This window comes from Psammomys obesus, unplaced genomic scaffold, assembly GCF_907164565.1.
Source record: "Psammomys obesus unplaced genomic scaffold, mPsaObe1.curated_primary_1811, whole genome shotgun sequence".
NCBI classification, from domain to species: domain Eukaryota; kingdom Metazoa; phylum Chordata; class Mammalia; order Rodentia; family Muridae; genus Psammomys; species Psammomys obesus.
The window spans coordinates 8,611,830-8,634,727 of NW_026589732.1; the positions used below are offsets into that span (position 1 = coordinate 8,611,830).

Consider the following 22,898-nt stretch of genomic DNA (forward strand, 5'->3'; position numbering starts at 1 on the left):
GTGTGTGTGTGTGTGTGTGTGTGTGTGTGTGTGTGTGTGTGTGTGTGTGTGTGTGTGTGTTTGTGTGTATTTCGGGGTATGCAGCCCTGGCTGTCCTTGAACCTGCTCTGCATACCAGACTGGCCTCCAACTCAGGGATCTGTCTGTCTCTGTTCCCAAGGTGTCTGCTTCCCCATCCAGTCACAACTCTCATCTTAAAAGGAGCAAGAGGTAATCCATTCTGGAAGTATTTTGAGTGACCATGGCCTGGGAACACAGATTTAGGTTATCCTAAATTCTATGTTCCAATGTAGAAGCAGTTTCAGTGTTTTTGTGGTTTTACAGAGCAACAAAAGTCATAAAACAAGGTTAAAATACATTGGTGGGTACAGTTGAGAGGCACATACAGTGAGATGGGGAGGAGGGCCATGTTCTGTAAACTCAGGATGGTATCTGAAGACATTCTTAACTCTTGGATTGGCAGAAGCTAGTATTCTGCTAAGTTAATAGCTTCTAAGAGGTTTTAAATTACCATTACAAGGTACAGAGTGGGGCAAGGCATGGCTGTTTCAGAATGCTAAAACTAGTCCAAGATAAAGCAATTAGTCTTTGAACCTACAAAACTCCAATCTCTCCTTAGTACTGAAATTCCAGTCAGTCCGTCAGTCTCTGCAGACACCAGCTCCTTCCAGGAGTTCTTTTGATCCTAGCCAGACACAGCTTCTTTTTTCAGGAACTTTCATTCACACAATCATACATAGCTCCTTTTGGGTTAACAGGAAGTTTGTAGCAGCTCTGTTGTCTTAAATACAGATTTTGGAAAACAATATACTATAATCCCCCACAAGCACTTGGAGTAGCCCATTTCCCAGGTGATACTGGTTCTCATCGGGATGATTGAGATGAACAATTAGAATGGTGTATCTTTATCAGACAGAGATAAGTTAGCTGGGTTGCATAAATCTTTTGTAGCCCTTCCCTATCTCTCTTGTAGGTAGTTTCTTTAAGTCCTGACAACCTCCTTGAGAATTCTAACACTTGGGATATGAAATTATATATAATAACTCAAAACTTGATCTTATGTTAAACTCCCATATTTGTACACTTTCCCCCATTTCTGCATCAGAGTATGTAGCCAGCTCATAAACATCTGGAGAGGGAAGCCTAGGCCTAATTTACTAATATCTTTCTTCCTAACATATTAGGCCATGGATCTATCTACAAACTTTGAGACATCTCTGTTCTGTGCTACATATCAGGGGCTACAGCCACTTTTACTATTCATTCACTGTGTACTGGTTACTAGACTGGCTGTATCACTTAGCAAGTTATGCGAATCAGATCTGTTTCTTATACATAGGTAGTAATTATGTAGAACCCTGAGTTATATTGTGGGCCTTTTCCACATGACCTTGGTAAGTTGTCATAGGTTGATGAACTCTAATCTGTGTATGTCCATTTATCCTGCAACTGAGGAACCCCAGGAGGAACTCCAGGAAGCATCCTGATCAGGAATTTATACACTGGCGTGAAATGGGATTTACCTAGAGTGATGTGAAAGGCTGTTTTAAAGCATTTCGGGATATTGTATTTCTAAGGGGGAGAGGGATTAGAATACTCCTTCAGGAAGTTGTATTACCAGCACATTGTGCAGTTATTTTTAAGAACTGAATCCAAACAGGAGGAATGAACTTGGTCATAAAGCCATCTGGAGAATTGTCTTTTAGTTATACTTTTATTTTTTCCAGCTACTTATTATTTTTACCTGAGGGACTAACAAACGATGTAAACTTATCACCTCTATAATGGAAGTCATAAATTTTGTCCACCAGTGCTGAATGTCCTACATCCGTTAATGGCACCACCATTCTCCTCATTATTTAGGCCAGAAAGCTCAGAAATGTTTGTGATCTCACATCCATCCCTGAAAGATCATTTGAGCCGCTACCACATTAGGGCTATTGCAGTACTGCTTTTTTGGTTGCTAGGCTTTTACGCTAGCCACTCTATGGTTTGTTCTCTACAGAAAATGAAATGTAAGTTGGCTTATAGCAAATTTTATTTCAAAGTCAGTGCTGATTAAACCAAATGTTTATTGTGTGCTTTGTAAGATGACTTCTGGCTCCTTTCATATTCTGTCTTTCTCTGCTCCAACCACTGTTACTCAAAGCCCTGTCACCAAGTTTTATTTCATTCATACTTCTATTCAAATGTCTTGCCATCTGTGTTTTCCTTTATTCCTAAAATAGTGGTTTGCATTACTTGATGTCTCCTGACCTTGCTTTACTTTATCATGTTTTCTGCCTTTGAATACAGACTCCCTACATATAAGGTTTTAATGTGTCTTTAATGTCTTGCAACAATATCTAGTATGTAGTAAATATTAGATGAATTACAGTTAATTAAGTGGCCCAAAATATGTGGCCACATTCATGTAAATAAGAGGCTATAACCCCCGCCCCCTGTAGTTTTCTTGTCTCATATCAGATACCTGGTTAATAATACTTAAAGGTGTACTTTAAGTACTTTCTCTATAATGCTTGACTCTTATGCTACTTTATAAAATATTTCTGTATGTATGTTCTTAATCCTAAGACTTTTGAGCATGATGTAGGGTGACTATCTTTTACTTTTATAGATTCAGAACTGATTTTTATTTTTCTTAAGAGATTTTTTTAAGTACTTATTAACTGTGTCTCATTTTCTCCTTGATTTTACTGCTGCATTTGGAATAAAAATACCGTATTATATAGGTGTTACTTCCCCCAAACAGCAAGTTTCAAAGTGAGAAATCAGTATTTAAAATTATAAATTTAAATTACTTTTTAATTATGTCCCTTCAAAATTACAAATGTTAATCACAAAGTACGTTGAAAACTGTTTTCTAAATATCTCTTTGCTTTGACATTCTCTCTAAAGGACTCTAAAGCCTTAGCAGCAAAGGAAAAAGAAGTTAAAAAGATAGCAGATGGGCTGCATAGCCTTCAAGAAGCAAGTAAGAAAGACGCTGAAGCTTTGGCCACTGCACAGCAGCACTTCAATGCTGTTTCTGCTGGCTTGTCCAGTAATGAAGATGGAGCAGAAGCAACTCTGGCTGGTCAGATGATAGTCTGTAAAAATGATATAAGTAAAGCTCAGACTGAGGCCAAGCAGGTAAGGACAGACACTGAGCATGGCATGCTAGCTGCTGCTCTTGGAAGCCAGCCTGGTCTACAGAGTGAGACAACCAGGGCTACACAAAGAAACCCTGTCTCAAAAAACCAAACCAAACCAAAACAAAACAAAAAAACTGCTTTTTACATTATGCTTCAAATTGTTACCAAGCTTGAAAATAAGTAGTTGAATCTCAGCATTTTTTTAAATGTGAATCTCTAATCTTCAGTATGGAAAATCTCAAGTTCTTTGTTAAATATTGGTAATGGAGTTTGTCAAGAGCTGTAATATAATAAATGCTTGGCTTGGTTTGTAGCATTGCTTGGAAATATGTATATATGCTTTTTTTATTAAGTGAAGGAGCCACCTTTAAATATTTACTTGGAAACATTTATATGTTAATTAATTCTCATCACTTAATTGTATTTGCACCTTCTTCATTCAGATATGACAAGCATGAAGTTGTAAGCACTTGACACTGTAAAAGTTTAAATTACTATTTTTAATTAGCTTACTTTGAAGGAATTAGGAAAACTAATCACTCACCATTCAGTTATAGAACAGGAATACCCAGAGAATAAAAGTATGGCTTTAAAAAAAGCAGTGTTCTCTTGTATATATTCATAAGGGTCAAAGTTGTCAACTTTGGAAATGAGGTTTGTGGCATATTAAACTTGTCAGTTTAGCTTCCCCTTTCTGTGTTGTTTTGTTTCCTATCACTCACTGCAACTTCTTTGCTGTTGAGAGACAGGGTTCACAAAGATATGTAAAGAAAGTTGAAAAGGAAGTGAACAAAATAGTGATATGCAACTGTTTTATGTATTTTTAACAAGCTACTAAGAGTTTACCATAACTTTTCTCAACTTTGATAATATGCCACACTTCATATTAAAAACAGACTTGTGTGCTAAATATTCGTTTATATTAATATTTTTAAGACAAATGCAGAAAAATGATTAATTTTTTTAAAATTAATATAGGAAACCACACAGTTACATTTTCAATTCTGATGTCTCTTAAATCAGTTTGAATATCGGTTTAATTACTACCAATATCTGCCTCATAGTCTGTGACGCCATTCTATCACAGGCTCAGATGAAGCTGAAACATGCCCAACAGGAGTTAAAGAATAAGCAAGCAGAAGTCAGGAAGATGGACAGTGGCTACAAGAAGGATCAAGAAGCTTTTGAAGCTGTAAAGAAAGCTAAAGAAACACTTGAAACCCAAATGAAGAAGCTTAATTATGAAGGTTTGTCTTAGATGTCTGTAAGGTCAAATCGTTAGGTTTTTATGTATAGAAACCAACAAGAAATAAATAAGCACTATTTTACGTATTCATTAGAGAAAACATTCATAAATACAGTCAAAATTATCTCAAATAATCCTGTAAGATTTTGATAATTTCTTGCTTGATCACATAAAAGTTTAAAACAGGCATTTGTCTGTTTTTCACTTAAGTAGGCATTAAATTTATATGTTGTTTCTTGGATTGAAAATTGTATGATTTTGATATTGAAAACATGTCATTTGCTACTTGATAGAAATGTAATGGTAAGCCCCCCTTTATTTAATACTAGCTGGTAGTTTCCAGTTTGCTTCTTGGAGTGTTTCATAGAGTCTGAGAATCTACTTTACGTGGGAATGTTTTTAAGACCTGGTTTCAAGCTACTCATGATTTTCTCCTCAGAAAACAGAGAGGAAAAGCTTCTGGAGAAGCACAGGCAGCTGTCTCGTGATGTCAGTAATCTGAAAGGAACTTATGAAGCTCTCTTAGCCAGATTCCCCAATCTTCGCTTTGCATACAAGTAAGATTTAAACATTAGATTTTAAAACAGTAATAGCCAGTGTATGTTTTTACGTAAGCTGAAAGGCAGTCTAAAAACTCTTCACAACAAGATTTTTAAGTTTCATTTCTTTATTTTGTATTTTTTTAACTATTATTTGAAGTATATCAAATGTTGATGGAAGATTCATATGAAAATAACAACCACTGGTATCTCTAATTTTAAACCAAATGCAGTGATTTATAAAGTCTTGGTTCAAACTGCCTTCAAAGTTATTCTGTCATTACTGTTGCATCTTATTTGTTTTACCATGTGGGGATTTTATGACATTCATTTTCATCCATTTTCAATGGCAATATCAAATATTGACTCCTGGATGTCAGGCATGTGTTGGAAGTATCCAACTACTTAGCTACAGGTATAGCCTTTGTTAGGGCATTCTTAACCACAGTCATGTATTCAGACATTGTAACACCAAAGTTGTTTCTTCTATTACATTGAAAATTTGTAGAGGCTCAGTGGTGAAGAGCACAGACTGCTCTTTCAAAGGATCCAAGTTCAGTTTTCATCACCTGCATCAGGTGGCTCATCTGTAAACTTCAGCTCTGGGGAACCGAAAGCCCTCTTCTGGCCTCCACAAGAAACTGCACTTACATGCATTTACCCACACAGAGACACCTGCATGTTCTTAATTATAAATTAAACAATAAAGCTATTTTAATTTACTGAAATGTTTTAGTTGCTATTCAAAAAATATCTGACATTTTAAAATTTTGGTTTTTGTAAAACTATATAGGTTTATTTATATCTCTTAACTAAGATAGTACAATATTTAGCTGACAAATTTTGGTAACATCTCTATTTTTAGGGACCCAGAGAAGAACTGGAATAGAAATTGTGTGAAAGGACTCGTAGCTTCTCTGATAAGTGTGAAAGATAATTCAGCAGCCACAGCTTTGGAATTGGTAGCTGGGGAACGACTCTACAACGTTGTAGTAGACACAGAGGTAAATCAATTTTAATTAAAGAGAATTTAAAATTAATATTTTGCATGAAAAATCATATAGAAAAACTGCATGCTTTTTTGATTTTTTTAAAGCTCTCAAGCCACTTACATTTATAAAATAATCTGAATGTTGTTTTTTTCTATCACAGTAACATTGGATTTATCTGCATTTCTTTATTTCCCACTGTTCTTGTTTCTGTAAATTAACCTGATCATATACATTTTATGATTTATCTTTTAGTTTTAATTTGTGTGTGTTATTTGCGTGTGCACACACACACACATATCTTCCACGTTCATACATATAGCCACAAAAGTCAGCATCTCCTTAGTAAGGCTGAATTATCTGTTTGATATACTTTTAAAATCCACTTTGGGATAAACACACCATAGATATATTTGATGATATATTCCTAAACTTGCATATGTTCCATTTTAATGTTTTTAGTCATTATTATTTTTTCTTACAATTTCAAATGCATGTTTTAGGTCACTGGTAAGAAGCTACTAGAAAAGGGGGAATTGAAGCGTCGATACACAATAATTCCTCTCAATAAAATTTCAGCCAGATCTATTGCTCCTGAAACTCTGAAGATTGCTCAGAATCTTGTAAGTCTTATTCTTTCTTAATTAAATGTTTAACCTTTTTCTTTTAGCTTTAGGAAATACTAATTTTAAGGGGTACAGTCATGTAGAATTCTGATTAACTGACAAGGTGGCCCTTACTATAGTATATCTTTTAGTAAGAAGAAAATAGATGTGTACAATGAAATACATTTTTAATTTACCATGCATTTTTATTATTTTAAAAATTATTATTATTGGTTTTATTTAAGTATGTGTCGAAATATGTGCCATATGCTTGTGCCATCAGATGCCAGAAGAGAATGTGTGATCCCCTGGACCTAGCGTTATAAGCTGCCTGACATGAGTGCTGGGAACTGAACTGACCTCTAGAAGAACAGCCTGTGTTCTTAACAGCCATCTTTCCAGCCCCCTACATGGGTGTTGACTGCTGATTAAAAACATGAAGCCAGGGCCGGAGAGATGACTCACAAGTTAAGAGAACTGGCTTTTCTCCTAGTGGACCCAGGTTCAATTCCCACCACCAACTTGTCGCCTCACAACTGTGTATAACTGTAGCTTCAGGGAATTTAACAACCTCACTTTGGTATATATGACGGAAAAACACCAATTCACATTAAAAAAAAATCATTTTAAAAGAAAAAACTGTATTAACAAAATTAGTTTGTTATTGAACAGTTTTGTGTTTTGAGTTGAAAAGTTATGTGAAACCCAGAAATACCATCTGTTGTTATGATACTAAGCAGATAGCCAGTGTCTTTAGTATTATTGAGAAAATTTCAATAAAAATAATTTAAAAATGTCCTTGTAGTTGAAAGTGGTTATTTGTTTGTTTGTTTGTTTGTTTGTTTTAGTTTGTAACGTAATTTGCCTGTACATTAAGGCCTGGTTTAGTGTGTTGGAATTTCAAATACCAGCAAGAGTACTTTCTCAGAGTTGGTTGCCCGACCTGTTATTGGTATTTTGTTACCTTAGTAGATGGTCTGAGCATGGTGCTGCCTTTGTTGTTTTGCTTTTGCCATAAAAAGATGGGAGGGTTGGGCATTGTAAACAAAGTTCATCACAAAGAGGCTGTGGATCGCAAAGGAATACTGGGGACTTTGCCTATTCTTTTTATTCATTGTGTTTATTTCTGTGTTTTGAAAGTGGCTGCTATAGTGCAATTTGAGTAAAAAAGCAATCACTGAACATGAAAACACATTTTTGTAACTATACTGATATAGAGATTGCTATACTTAAATAGTTGTATTTATACAGCCCATTTAGATTTACAAACTTGTATTGCCTTCTTGATAGAAACTTACAGTGCTTAGTAATTTTGGTTTTTCAACACAGAGAGTTTGTCTTTGTAGCCCTGACTGTCCTGGAACACATTCTGTAGACCAGGCTGGCCTTGAACTCAGAGAAACATCTGCCTCAGCCTCCTGAAAGCTAGAATTAAAGATGTGAGCCACCACTACCCTACTGCTTAGTACTTAAACTATTTTAGTTGGTAATAGATCTTTCAGTGTTTAAAATTGTATTTTAAATGAAAATGTAATACTAGATATATATATTTATAAAATTTAAAGATATATTGTAACAGGTCTTAACTGATTTATATAATCATACTTCAAAGAAAGTAGTGTGTCTTGTGGTGCATCTTTTGTTCTCCTGCAGGTTGGTGCTAACAACGTTCATGTAGCTCTTTCCTTGGTTGACTATAAACCGCAACTTCAGAAAGCAATGGAATTTGTCTTTGGAACAACATTTGTTTGTAACAATATGGATAATGCCAAAAAAGTGGCCTTTGATAAAAGAATAATGACCAGAACTGTAACTCTCGGGGGTGACGTATTTGATCCTCATGGAACATTGAGTGGAGGTGTGTTGTGTCCACTTGTGTTAACAATTCTGTGGCAAATAGTCTGTGCCTCTGTAGCAGTTTCTTTCTCTATCTGCCAGTTTCTTTTTAAAAGTACAGAATAGTTCCGGAGCCCTCGAGTGTCTTAGGATACACTCTCACGGATTAACTCAGCCACTCATTCCTCTAAAGCTTGTCCCTGTTTGTGCTTAGGCTAGTCTATCCCCTGAGGAATATGGTCTTGTTTACATACTTCCTGCTTAGTTGCAGTCACAGAGAAGGGAAGGTTGGTTTGGTTTGGTTTGGTTTTTTGTAAGTTCTTAGCCTCACCCATTTTCTCAGGAAACTTACGAAGTCACATTGCAGTGTACTGTTACCCTTATCAAATCTTGAAATGGTGCCTTAGTGCCATGGAGAAGACACTTTAAAACAATAATTACGCTCGAAGGCTGTGTCCTAATAAGATAACAAGGGTTAATATTTATTCTGTACCAGGAAATACTGAAGACTGTGTTGTCTGGTGCAGTAGCTACTAGCCACGTGTGACTCCTCAAAATTGGTGTAATGAGACCAATTTCCTTACTTGCACTATCTGCTTTTTAGAGGATCAATAATAACAAATAATTAGTTAATAATTAGATAATGCATGTATAGTGCATTTCATAATGCCCTGATCTATGGCCCTGAAATACACAATTAGTCCTTATAACTTTAAGATAGGAATATACTATCATTTCTAATACGGAGTTGCAGAAATTAAAAAAGCGCTAGTTAAGTAACTTAGTACTCAGCGAAGTTTGGAATTGGAATCCTCACAGTGTGGTTGCAGCTTGTGTTCTTAATTTAATATCAAATAAGTGCTGTCTGCATGGAATATAATAATATAAAGCAGAAGGAATTCTTTGATTGAAGTGCTTGGAGTGTCTGTGTTAAGAGCTGGCATATGTATGATACTGTATCTTATTAGCCCTGATGGCATTGTTAATTAACCTTAGCATCTTTCCATCAAACCTACAGAGCATCCTTGCTAGCATAGTATCTCAGGCTGTCACTGCTGGATGAGTACAGTCACTTCTATACTATATAAAGGCAGTTTATTCTCATGGTTCTGCAGCATCTTCAGAGCCTAGGTCAAGTTATGAGGTGTTAAGATAGATCTACTAGTTTGAACTAGTCCATTTCAGTTATATTACATAGACTGGAGGTCATTTGCTTCTGCTCCCTTTTCTCATACAGTAACTCATTCTGAAGAATTCCTCTTTTCAACATGCTTTTCTTAGTGCAAATGGTGAATTATATACTGATGTTCAAGGAGTTAGGTTTTCTTTCATTGGCCAGAACAAATCACATATCAAAGTTTAGTGCTGGAGTGGAAAGTTTGCCTTAGCTAGATAGGTCCAATAGATAGGCAGTTGTTATTTTGAATCAGGAAACTACCACATCTACCAAGAATTTTTTTTTTTTTTTAATTTTTATTTGTTAACGTTTGGGTAATGGAATAGATTTCTGATTGTCTGAAGTTCACTAGAGAATTTGCTATTTCCTCATTTCTAGTTTAATTCTTTTAGAAAACAATGTTTAATAAGCATGTGATAACTTAATATCTAAAGCCTCTGTTACTCTGCTTCAATCCAGGTGCTAGATCCCAGGCAGCTTCCATCTTAACTAAGTTTCAAGAACTCAAAGATGTTCAGAATGAGCTGAGGATCAAGGAGAATGAACTACATGCTCTGGAGCAGGAGCTAGCGGGTCTTAAAAATGTTGCTGATAAGTAAGTCTTCTGTTGGATAAAGCTATACACATTCTGCATGATAGAAAATTATCAGAAATTGACTATCTTTGATTTTATTTTTAATTTTAGAATAAATTTTGTCTAATTTTTACCCACTTTTTTCTGATTTAAAAGGATATCATTGTTAAAGAAGTTATCAGAGTCTAATCAAGCAAACACAAAAGAAATCTTCATTCTTGAAAAATGTTTGTGGCTTTGGTGTCCTGCTGGGCTTGGTGGGAATGCTTTGATATTCTGGAATGACTCCACAGGACACCTGACAGCTTGGTTGAATGTGCTCAGTGTGTCATAGCCTTGATCAGTTGTCAGCACTAAATGAGCACTACTGTGGCTGTCCTTCTATACACTTTTCTATACTCTTTCTATACCCTTTTGTACACTGGTATCAGTGTGTTATCTGAGGAAGAGGTAGACAAGTTGATATCAGAAAGGAAGCAGTAAGATTATTTTATTTTCAATTAGCATACCATGTAACAGGTTTTCTTATGGCACTTTTATCATGTCTTTTGGTGGTTCCACCCACCCCTCTGCCCACAGAGTCCTCATCCTCATCTCCCTAATTCTTTACATGTACTCTCTGTCTCCAGTTTTCCTCATTCCATATTTATGTCATGTGTGTTCTGTTATTCTTTGTACACTTTCCTAAACCTTCTTTTCCATCCTCATGGTACCCTTAATAATTTCATTACATGCACATACCCCCTGCACATATACACCTTCATACTTCTTCCACAAATACACATACGTGAAGTTAGAAGCTAAAATCTATGTATGAGACTGGATATTACCTTTATGAGCCTTGGTCACCTCACTTAATATTTTTCAGTTCTATCAACTTGATAATTTTATAATTGTATAATTTCATTTTTTATGGCTGAGTAAAACCCTATTGTGTATATGCATCACATGTGTGGACATCTAGGTTATTTCTATTTTCTTGTTATTGTGATTAAAGCAGCACTAAAACATCAGCATGCAAATACCTTTGGTAGAATCTGAGTATGTGCCCAGGAATGTTCTCTTACAGTGTTCTTTCATGTAGGAGTAGGTTAATTTGGATTTGTTTGTTTTTAGAGACAGGGTCTCAAAAACCCGTAACCCTGGCTGACTCAGAGATCCATTTGGCTCTGCTTCTCAAGTGCTGGAATTAAAGGTGTGCCACCGTGCCTGGCATGCATGTCTACTTTTGACCACTACTTGAATCAATGCTTTCTACCCCCTCAAAATTGAGATCATGAATTTCCCCTCTCTTCCTCTCGTGACATTATATGCTCAAATACATGTTTTTTGAGTGTTTGGTGTGTGCCAAATACCCTTCATGAGGAAGTGACTAAAATATTTCTGCTGTCTTCTAGCTATTTATAGCTAAAAAAAAAAAAAAAAAAAAGTAAGTGATAAAATATGTTAAATAGTTCTATAAAGCAAAAGGTGCATCTGGAAAGGAAGTAGGAACTGTCCAGGAAAAAAGGCACCAAAATTTTGTTAGGATGACCAGGAAAAGCCTGGCCAAACACAAGCAGACAGCTGAGAGCAAACACCGTAATGTTAAGAATGGTGCTATAGTCAGCCAGGATGTAGTCTGTGCCTGCCTAAAGCTTCAGCACTGAGTGTTGCAAACTTACAGATATGCTTGAAATGTAAGTATCATTTTTCTAGTCCCTCTGAAGATGGTAAACAAGAACTGATAGAAGTATTCTGTTTAGAATTTACGATTTTGAGTAAATGTAAAAATTAAAATGATTGTGTAAGTTAAAAATTGCACTAAGACTTGAGATCCGCTGTAGATATGGAAGAGCTCTCCATATTATACTAGAGTGGCATTCCAGTATGAAATTGTATGAAAATACCCATTTTCACCCACATCTTTATTTACTTATATCAGTTGTAGAATAACTGAATTTTTTTCTGTGAAAAAGATGCAAAAAAGTTTTTCTGTTCAGTGGAAGCTCTAGCAAGGTGCTGGTGAATTTGTAGTGCTGTAGGCTTCGCAGGCTTCATTTTTTTTTTTTTTTCTTTTTTGGATGCAGAAGATTATTCTTCAGACTTATTGACTAATGTGTCGCTGAGGAAAAAGAAACTAATTTTGAAATTTTTAAAATGTGAGGATCAGCAAAAGTTATTCTTATGTATATTGTATCAGAACTTTAGCAAAGTTTTCTTCAAAATTTTTATGTTCCACATATTTTTAATGACTTGGGAGTGGAAAGTGCTGTTTTATTTACTGTCAGGCAGTTTCCAGTAGGAGTACTCAAGATAGTGTTTATATTTGGGTTAATCCTTTTCTCCTCAAAGCTCATGACTTTCTACTGACTAGGGTATATTGTGAATTTATATGAATTTGAAATTTCACTGCAATTGAGTTAGCTAAATACTAGGCAAAGAGATGAGCAGCCAGAACATACAGTAGTATAGCATTGCTAAGATAGCATATTACAGATGCCTAAGGTGAATCCCATGACTTCATAAACTATAAAAAATGACATCGTTGATTATAAAAAATGGATAGCTATTATTACTGACATTTGAAAATGGGAATTAAAGAAGTTTATTAGCCACATTTAGGGAATTATTATGTATTTATGTATTTTTATGTATCAGTATGAATTATCACTAATTTTATTTTTGTAGTAATTACTGGTTGTATATAGGTATATTTATGCATGTAAATAAACTTAATTTATTCAAAGATAGTGTTTTTTAAAATTAACGCTTTTTTGAAAATAGCTATTTGGGGTCTTGATCATTTAGTTTACCTTTAGTAATAGCTTTCCATGATAACTGTTAGCATCTCATTCTATTTATATTACATGAGCATATTTTATTTGTAATGCTTTAGGTAAGAGCCTCACGTTTGAATGTGTGTCTCAAACACCAAGGATATTTATAAACTTGTCTTTTTAAGGTATCACCAACTGAAACAGCAATGGGAGATGAAGGCAGAGGAGGGAGATTTGTTGCAAACCAAACTTCAGCAAAGCTCTTATCATAAGCAACAAGAAGAATTAGATGCCCTTAAAAAAACCATTGGTAAGATAGAAACCAATGTGCCTAATCTCTATATGCTGCTCTCATTTCTTTCATACTCAGAAGATTTGGTGTTCATCATTTACATGGGCCTTTTACTGTAGCACAAATTCAAGTAGGGGACTTTGGGTCTCAGGTTGTAATCAACCTCGTTTTTATTATGCATCACCAAAGTTGTCTTTTTTTTTTTTTTTTTTTTTTTTAAACCAATACTCATATCAGTATGGGAAAGTCCTCATTTCTTTATATCCTTTCTTAGATGTTTTAGAATTTTCTCATCTTAAGTTGTGAGTAGGTGACATGAGTATTCAAGTATTCAAGTATTTAATTTGCATTTTGTTTATCATTAAAGTTTAGGACACTGTATTTTTATTGGATCTTTGGGTTTCTATGCTTATTTGCCCATTTTTCTTGTAGGTAACTTGTTTTCTTCCATTGTTTACATACAAAAAGTTGAATATAATGCTATTTATAGCTACTTAGATGTAGCAGCATGCACCTGGGAGAATGGGTCCTGAAGTTGATGTGAACTAAAGTCTGTGCCATAACCAACTTTATTCAGAGCATCAGACAGTTTACACTCTGAGGATATTCTTGAAGGTTAATTGTTGTTGAAAATAAATGGTGTGGGCTATGTAACGTTTATTATTTGCCCTATAATTATTATGGTGGTATTATTTAAATTGCTATCACAATCAGTAAGACACAGACACCTGTTAGATTCTGTTGTTTTTGTTAGATTTTATAGTTGCATTATTTACCTTGGGCTGGGCAGATACTCCATCTATGCTGTCTCAATAACCTCACAATTCACAATCCCAAAATACTTCCTTGTGTTTTTCATCTGGGACTTTTTGTGCCATTCTTGGAGTTTTCTTTAAAGATCTCAGAAATCTCTTATAACTTCATTTATAGACTGTTCAGTCGTTTTTTAGTGCAAATTCCTTAAGTGTTCCATACTTTTTTTCAAAAGAAGCTTTTTCCCCTTTCATTATAACTTAGTTGTATATAACCATTTGTTTTGTTTTTGTCATTCATTATGATAAAAATCTACATGTGCATGTCTCTAATATTTCTATTCTGCACTGAAAAGTCATAAAAAATTATCCAGTGTTAGATTCTAGAATTTTTGCATCATGGGTCCTCGCTCTGATAGATGTCACACATGACAAGAATGTATCTATTCTTCTTTGTTTGCTTATGTTTAAAGCCCCAGCTTCAATCAAAACATGTTCTCATGGTCCAGGCTGCCTTGGTGGGCATCAGTAGGCAGAGGCATTGTAAGCTTGAGTTGACTAAAATCATGGAAAATAGTGTGACCTCAGTATTGATTTGAACTGCAGGGTAGGAGATATAATTCAAGGAGTAGCATGTACTTTGTAAATGCAAGGTTGGGATTTATCCTTAGCATTTTATAAACAAAATCATGTCACCCCCAGCTCCCAATAAATACAGACTGATCTTTCAGAAGAAATAACTTCACAGATCTTTAGATAATTCAAATATGGCTTTTAGTGGGATATATGTTTTATTATGCCATTTCCAAAACATAGCTATAATGCTTTAAAAAATCCAACACTAGCATCTAATTTTTCAAAACATTTTTAAAATCAATGTGATGTATAAACTTTTATCTGTGTTATTAAGTTAGCCATGTTTAACTACCTTGTGATTCAGAGGAAAGTGAGGAGACATTAAAAAACACCAAAGAAATCCAAAAGAAAGCTGAAGAAAAGTATGAAGCATTGGAGAATAAAATGAAAAATGCAGAAGCTGAAAGAGAGAAAGAACTGAAGGATGCTCAGGAAAAACTGGATTGTGCCAAAACAAAGGCAGATGCATCTAATAAAAAAATGAAAGAAAAACAACAGGTAAGACCTTCCTTAGCAATATTTTTAAATGAGCGTAAAGCAGAAGGTGATGAAATATCATTGGCTGGCCATACTCATCAGTGTTGATTCCAAAATTTAAGCAAGTTGTGTAAATTGTAAATTACGCATCTTACAAGCCAAGCACTGTTCTCTGAAAACACTGCAGCTGAGTCACACAAATCAGGAACAAATCATGTGATGTCTTGTGTCTTACAAAGGTTTAACAGATTTATATTCCTATTCATCACCACCTTTGTGCATATGCAATACTAGAAGCTGAAGACAAAAAGACAAGATGTCATAGAATTGGAGGCTGATCCTTAATATTTTTTGCATAGTGCCAAAGCCTGTATTTGAATTTGTTTATGTCTCCAAAGAATAATTACACTCTAAACTTTCCATCTTTACCCAGCTTAAAATTCTTTCATTAAATAGCTTCACAAAAATTTTCCAGTGAACTAAAAGTCTATATTGGAAAACAAAATCAAGATAGAAAGGTTTTTACATGTTGAAAAAAATTGTCACTAAACTCACTACTACTGCATATGCTATATAGAATTTTATTACTTTTCTATAGTATAATTAAAGATAAAGAAAATAACATGTAATTTTCTAAACTCAAAATTTACAGTTTTAAAAGGGAATAAGCTGTTTTCTTTTTCTTCTGAGATAACAGCTTCGTTCGTTGGTAGTTTAATACTTAACGGTTAGTCCTACTTAAATGAAAATAATGTCAGTTTTTATCTCTGTATGAAGGTAAATGACTTGCTAGCAGTTAACCTTAAATTCTGTGTTTCTGTAGGAAGTTGAAGCTATCACTCTGGAGCTTGAAGAACTCAAAAGAGAACATGTATCTAATAAACAGCAGCTTGATGCTGTGAATGAAGCTATCAAAGCCTATGAAGGTCAGATTGAAATAATGGCAGCAGAGGTAGCTAAAAATAAGGTAAGATTTATTCATCAAATTGGAGAAATTTAAAAACACTTAGAGACAGGTTTTGGGTTTGGATTCAAGGAGCATGCTGAAGCAGATTGTTCTTTAACTCCACAAAGAGTTAGAGGTAGGGAGTTAATGGTGGGGAGTCTGAGAGTTCAGGCCCGGAGGGTAAAGATGCTCAGAAAGATATGGTAGAGGGGACCCTGGAGAGCTCAGGCCCCTTCTTTGGTTTCAGAGAAAGGGGGAGCTCCCCTTGTCAAGTGTTTTTGAGTAATTCATAGCAGTGTCTTTCAGACAGGTGAGCTATGGGTCGAGGCTGGCCAGAATTGGGGTGTGGGGGTGTGGTGTGTGGGGGCAGCTTGTAGTGTGAGGAAGAACAGCAGGCATCTTGTTAATGTGGTGGTTCTAGGCTGTGGGGCAAGTAGAGAGAAGGAACATACTTAGTCAGGTGTACCCATTATCAGAGTGAGGGATGTTTCAGGGTTGTCCTCTCTCTTAGAATCTCATAGCCTGAGCCTGTAAGTTTCTTAAGAATAATTTCTTTGCTCTTTTCCTGGAATTGGCCACCTGGGGAGACTGTTCCAGTTTCAGATTCAGAGGCTCTTGGTAAAGGGTTATCATTTTCTACATAGTAGCTTTGAGGAAGAAGATATTGTGGGTGGGCATGGCCTAATTAGCTCCTAGCCCAAAATTTAATGCTCATTTACTTATGAAATGTTGAATTAAAATGACTGATTTAGTGCTTTAAGTCTTTTCATTTATGATCAGAGCGCAGAGTGAAATGGGGACTTCAAAAAAATAAAGTCACATCAAGCCAGGCATGGTGGCACACATCTTTAATCCCAGCATTCCGAAGGCAGAGGCAGGTGGATCTGTGAGTTCAAGGCCAGCCTAGTCTACAGAGCAATCCTAGGACAGCCAAGGCCACACAGAGAAACCCTGTCTTGGTAAACAAAAACAAACAAACAAACAAAAAAAAAAAACACCTCAAAATTTCATATAGTAAAATGAACAGAGTTGGGTGAAAGGATTGATCCCTGGGGTTAAAGAGAATTCTTAGGTATCTGAAAACAACAGAAAAAAATGGGTGTTAACCCCAAGTCTGAGGTGATTGATGTGTGGATACAGCCTTATAGCCCCGCTTCACCCACAAGTCTGAGGGCCAGGTCTAAGTGCAGAACTGTGTCTGGCTTGGTAAAGATTTAGCTTTGTCAGAAAAGGCTGTCCACAAAAAGGTTATGTATGCATGGTGACTACTGAGAAATTTCTGTGAACCTTTGGGTGGTATCCAGCCTTGAACCAAGTAAAGCCCCAAAGCCAGGACATGCATGGTCCTGTCCTTGTGCTTAGTAAGCTCACCTTTGATACAGGCACACTGAAGCCAGCGAGTACATTCCTCCCATAGTGTCTCTAAAGTGTGTAACATTGTAATGCTGCAACAGTGTTTCAGCTGGTAAGGGAGAAATGTCCAGGTCTCAGAAGCAGGACTGTGAAGGCTAAGACTCAGAGACCCTTATGAATATTTTAGACTCAAACCAGTTTTAATCATTTTAAATTCTCTTTCATAATATTTCTGTTCCTCCTTCTGTAATATAACCTTCATTTTCAAGTATTTGTGTTTTTAGCTGAGATGCTATTTTTATTAGTGGCATGAGTTTTGTGTTTACTAAATATTTTGTTAGTTAATTAGCACATAGTATTGCAGGGGTCTTCCATCCACATAGGCGGAGCATTATAGTAAAGAACATTTTACTTGGCCATGCACTTCTGTTGTTTCTTGTTACGTTTTTGTTTTTTGTTTTTCTTGAGAATAAGTGCTTCTAATTGTAGCCTACAGTGGTTTAGAAGCATCTGTTTCGTTCTTGATATTTTTCCTAATTACATTCCATTTTGTTAACACATTAATACATACTACATTAGCAGCAGAATAACATTTTTTAACTACTCCTTTTCTGACTAAGGATTTGTAATTTGTCTCAACTTTATAGTTCGTGGATGTTTGACACAGTTTCTGTTCAGTTTTCCTTCCTTGCCTTAAATGTAAAATTTAAGTTTTGTTGTTCTGGTTTTCTTTATTTTGGCTTTTTTTTTTTTTTTGTCATAATTTCTTCCTCTGTCTTCTACTGTACTCTGTCAATATCATGTTACTTTTTTCTTAATAGGAAATTGTAAGATAGATGAGTTAGTTGTTAACGGTTGTTCAGTCAGGCTTTACTTTAAAAAGTGTTTCCTTTTGCCAATAGGAGCAGATAAGCATACTCCCTGGGAGCTAACAAGATTAAAACTCCATTTCTGCTCCATCTGAAGTAATAGGGCTTATGTGTCTTTTCTCTCAGTGCAAAGAAGCCTGAAAGTCACATATACCCTGTACCGTTAAACCCTGGCATGAGAGTCTTCGTAAGCATGGTCCTGTCAGATGTGCTTATAGTTGATAAGACTGTTTATTATTTTCCTTTAAAGCACCAGAATCTTATTCTTTTTTTTTTTCCCCCATCTTCAAAGGGTTTTAAGAGCTAAAATAACAGCCAGGCATGGTAGTGCATGCCTGCAATCCCAGCATTTGGGGAGGCAGGGGCAAGTGTATCTCTTTGAGTTGGAGGCCAGCCTGGTCTACAAAGAGAGTCCAAGGACAGCCAAGGGTACACAGAGACACCCTGTCTCGAAAAACAAAATTAAACAAAAAAGAGCTAAAATATCTTCAGATTTCTAATGTGAGCCTTGAATTTTCTTGCTGTTGTAGAAGAGCATTAATGAGCATTGCATTATAAGGGGATTAAATCACCCTAAGCACCTCTAACAGTCTGAGGCGTAGAACATTGTTGCTCAGAATTATGTTTCCCTAAAGCTACCCAAACCAGTAATGTAAATTATTATTAGTGCTTGTGATCATCTAGGAAAATCATGGCTTAGAGTCTTTTGCCCTATTATTATACTTAACTTGGTTTGGCTTTTTACCCCCTAATGTAAGTGAAAATCGATGTAGGGGGTTTTGTCTTTTTTTTTTTTTTTTTTTTTTTTTTTTTTTTTGTAAACATTACTTTGAGTTTGTGATCTTATCCTTACTACAGCGACATTAGAATCTAGGATGAAGCAAAGAGTCTTGAGTGAGTTGGGAGCAGACTAAATAACGGCTGTAATTAGTCCTTTGAAGTTAGGTAGCCTCCACCTAGGTGGGGCAGGCGGCCCTGAAAGTCATAGTAAGAAATTTGTCTTTGCAACAGGTCTGATGCTTTCAACAAAGGGTTCTGTTTATTTTGTTTTGACCCCTGTGTTAAAATCAAATGCACCACATTCTGCAGCCAGTGGTCACACTCTGTCACCTTACTTCTGTAGAAGGGAAAAGTCATAAAGCAACCTAACTTATCTGGAGCTCTTACCATTGTCCCTCCTAGACATATGTTCTTTGGGGATATTTCAGTTTATCTTCTTGTTAACTGCTCAGAGCTGCACTTTTTAAACAGAGAAACAGCAAGTCAGCTCTCATAGTCCCTCCTCCCAGTCATTCTACCTATACTGCAGCCAGTATAGGTAAAAGCTCTCATTTCCAGCATGAATTGTATACTAGGCTGGTTCTTGTAGTGGTTTACCTGGTGCTTAGGTTCAAGTCTCATTTTAATGTGGGTTTAAAATGTGATGAGTTAGACGAGCATTTATCTCTAGTCACACTCCATGCCTTCCAGAAGTCTGTCAGATAAACGTGGAACATAATTAAGATACTTACTTATTACCTTACTTTGTATTCTTTAATTTTTCTTTTTGTTGTTGTTTTAGGAAGCAGTGAATAAAGCTCAAGATGAGCTGATGAAGCAAAAAGAAATAATAATGGCACAGGACAATATAATTAAAGAGAAATGTGCAGAAGTGGCAAAACACAATTTACAGAACAATGATTCTCAACTTCAAATTAAGGAGTTAGACCACAGCATAAGCAAACATAAGCGGGAAGCTGATGATGCTGCTGCGAAGGTATGGTTATGTGTAGTTTTACCACATGGATAATCACGTTATTTCTGAGCTCTTGAGAAATCTAGTAACTGCTCAATAGGAAACTTGCTACAAATGGCAGAACCAAAGCCTAAAGTATATTTGAGTTTACAGATGTGTTAACTGCTTGTCAGTAACAATCATTTTCTATAAATGACCCAAGTGATCTAAAGGTGGACATTTATTCCTCTCTATAAGATGTATTTTCATATGTAGTGGTATCCAATGGGAGTGGTATTTCTATCCATACTTATTAATAAAACTTATTAATAGTAATAATAATATAAATTCATTATATTACAAGTTGAATTTAAAGAACTCAAAAAATATGTCTATAGGTCTCATGTTAAAAGACATTGTTTTTTGGGTGTTCTCATAGTCAGGTGTCAATGCTATTTATTCAGTCTTACTGAAAATATTGATGATGTTGTACAATGCAGTTATTTTAAAGATATCCCAGTTTTTAGTTGCACTAGAAATGTCTTTCTTTGCTATGTCACAGTAGATTAAGTATCTTAAAGAGGATATGGTTGCCTTTGTAAAAAGTGATTATATTAGATACTATGCTGAAGATTCAGGCATAAGTGGCAAATCCATACGTTACCTTCAAAGACCTTCCCAGTCATCTTAGGAGCTGGACTATAGTTGACAGTTGACTTGTATTTCAGAGGTACCATGCAGTGGACAATAGTGAGGGCAAATAGATTAGACAAGGATTACATTCTACTAATCAGAATGAACCTCACATGGTTGTAGAGGAAAACCATTAAGGATTGTAATTTTAAATTTGCAGTGGTTCTTTTATATGAAAATGTTACATTTTACCTTGTCAGAAGATGTAGAATTACAGATAATCAAGTCAGCTTTTTTTTTCCTAGATTAAAATTCTAAAGAATTATTATATAGTCACAATTAGACTTCCATGATTTCATCAAATATTTGTCTATTTCTAAGGAGTTTTAACTACACACAAATTGCTTTTTGAGGTAATTTAGTAAAATCTGAATGAGCCTCATCTTAATTTTAATAGAGATGTTTTGAATATACAAATGAAGCATCTTTAATCTGGAAATCTTAAGTGCTCCAAATTTAAAACATTTTATGTGCCAAAATTACATATGGAGAAAAACACCTGACCTCATATACCAGATCAGAAAGTAAAGACACAGTAAAAATGTTATGTAAAATTAACTTCAGATTTTATATGAATTTTCTGCTTTGACTTAGATCCTATTTGCAAGATAGCTCACTGTTTATATGTAAATATTATAAAGAGTGTCATTCTTATTTCTGTAGATGAGCTGCCAGACCCTTTCTTTGTCTGGGTCATTGTGGTGGTTTGTTGGTTTTTCTCCCAAATATTTGATTTAAAAGTAGTAAGCATTTAGGAAACTGGTTTAAAAATATTTGGTTTGACTACAGTTTTATTTCTTTCCGTGGCTAGGTATCCAAAATGTTGAATGATTATGACTGGATTAATGCTGAGAAGCATCTCTTTGGCCAACCTAATAGTGCATATGATTTCAAAACAAACAATCCCAAAGAAGCTGGTCAAAGACTTCAGAAGTTACAAGAAGTAAAAGAGAAACTAGGAAGAAATGTCAACATGAGAGCTATGAATGTACTGGCCGAAGCAGAGGAGCGAGTGAGTCTACTGCTTTATCTGGCCATATTAGAACAGCGTCGTATCTGACGCTGGTGTGTGATCTCTTAAGCTGTTAGGAGATTCATCCCTTTGCCTAATGTAGTACATAGGTTCTTGCTGTTTTTCTTTACCTATTCCTCCATTTTCTTCATTTCTTCTTTGTTATTTTGCTCTTTTTGTAATCAGTTCCCTTTATGCTCTCTTATATTAGTGCCATTTGCTATCTGCTATAAACATTTTTATATTTAAAAAAAAATCTAATTGGAGCTTGCTTACAGTTTCAGAGGTTCATTTACTTCTTGATGGGGCCATGGCAGCATGCAGACAATGCTGAAGGAGTAGCTGAAGGCTGTAGCCTGATCTCTGTAGGCAGCAAGAGAGAGACTCTGATCTTGGCATGGACTCTTGATTCACCCTAGTGATTCACTTTCTCCAACAAAACCACACCTCCTAGTTATTTTAATACTTTCAGTTAGTGACAGTCTGTGGTGACTAAGCATTCAAATATATGAGCATATGGGGCCATTCTTACTCAAACCACCACAATATCCTACTCTTATACTTGGTATAAATAAAAACTTAACCCCTTGGTTTGTTTTTATATCATTTACTTGCCTTGAGAATGTGCTATGCTGCTGATCTGTACCCTCCCTCCTTGTACTATTACATCCTTGGTAAGTTCTGAGTTCCTCTACCTATGGTGTATACTGAAACTATTGCATGAGTAATGACTAAAACTGTTGAGTGGGTAATACCCACCTTTACCACTCTAAATCCAGCAGCGTTGTCTGGGTTTTAATGCTCTCAATTACCTGATAGTGTGTCCATCTCTTCTGTTGACACAATACTCTTAAAGTCTAGGAAGCAAATTTCACTAACACTTGGTGATGAACCTGAGATGAACTAGTATAAAGGTAACCTAGTAGGAACAATTCCCTGCTCCTGAGAATCTTATAGGGAAAAAGTATTCTCAGTAACTGTATGAGTATTTTTTATTTAATTCAGCAAAATTCATTTTGTAGTTTCATATTAGAGAATAGTACGATATGTATGAAATTAATACTAGTTCAAAACTTTTATGAAGTTTTGCTCTGCTGTTTTTTTTTTTTTTTTAATATTACTAACACTTGCTTGTACAAAAAAAAAATCCGTTACGTAGATACCACACAGGCTAGAAATGTTGCTGTTGTGTTCCTCTGCTTTCATTTCTGTGTTAAAGCAGTGGAATATACAGTTAAAGTTTTGCATTTAAGCTGTATACCATTGTGGGACTTGTTTCTTTTTATTAGATCATG

The 22,898-nt window shown here is 35.4% G+C and overlaps 1 protein-coding gene across 2 annotated transcripts in view; it reads left to right on the forward strand.

Moving 5' to 3' along the window:
• The window catches only part of Smc2 (structural maintenance of chromosomes 2), a 46,717-nt gene that overhangs the window by 13,066 nt on the left and 10,753 nt on the right, over positions 1 to 22,898 (forward strand). For both annotated transcript variants that reach the window (XM_055605388.1, XM_055605389.1), the window contains exons 10-21: positions 2,899 to 3,132; positions 4,222 to 4,381; positions 4,820 to 4,937; positions 5,785 to 5,923; positions 6,412 to 6,531; positions 8,167 to 8,371; positions 9,986 to 10,121; positions 13,045 to 13,169; positions 14,844 to 15,037; positions 15,840 to 15,983; positions 19,746 to 19,940; positions 21,403 to 21,603. In XM_055605388.1, coding sequence (XP_055461363.1) covers positions 2,899 to 3,132; positions 4,222 to 4,381; positions 4,820 to 4,937; positions 5,785 to 5,923; positions 6,412 to 6,531; positions 8,167 to 8,371; positions 9,986 to 10,121; positions 13,045 to 13,169; positions 14,844 to 15,037; positions 15,840 to 15,983; positions 19,746 to 19,940; positions 21,403 to 21,603 — 1,971 coding nt within the window. The remainder of the gene's footprint in view (positions 1 to 2,898; positions 3,133 to 4,221; positions 4,382 to 4,819; positions 4,938 to 5,784; positions 5,924 to 6,411; positions 6,532 to 8,166; positions 8,372 to 9,985; positions 10,122 to 13,044; positions 13,170 to 14,843; positions 15,038 to 15,839; positions 15,984 to 19,745; positions 19,941 to 21,402; positions 21,604 to 22,898) is intronic.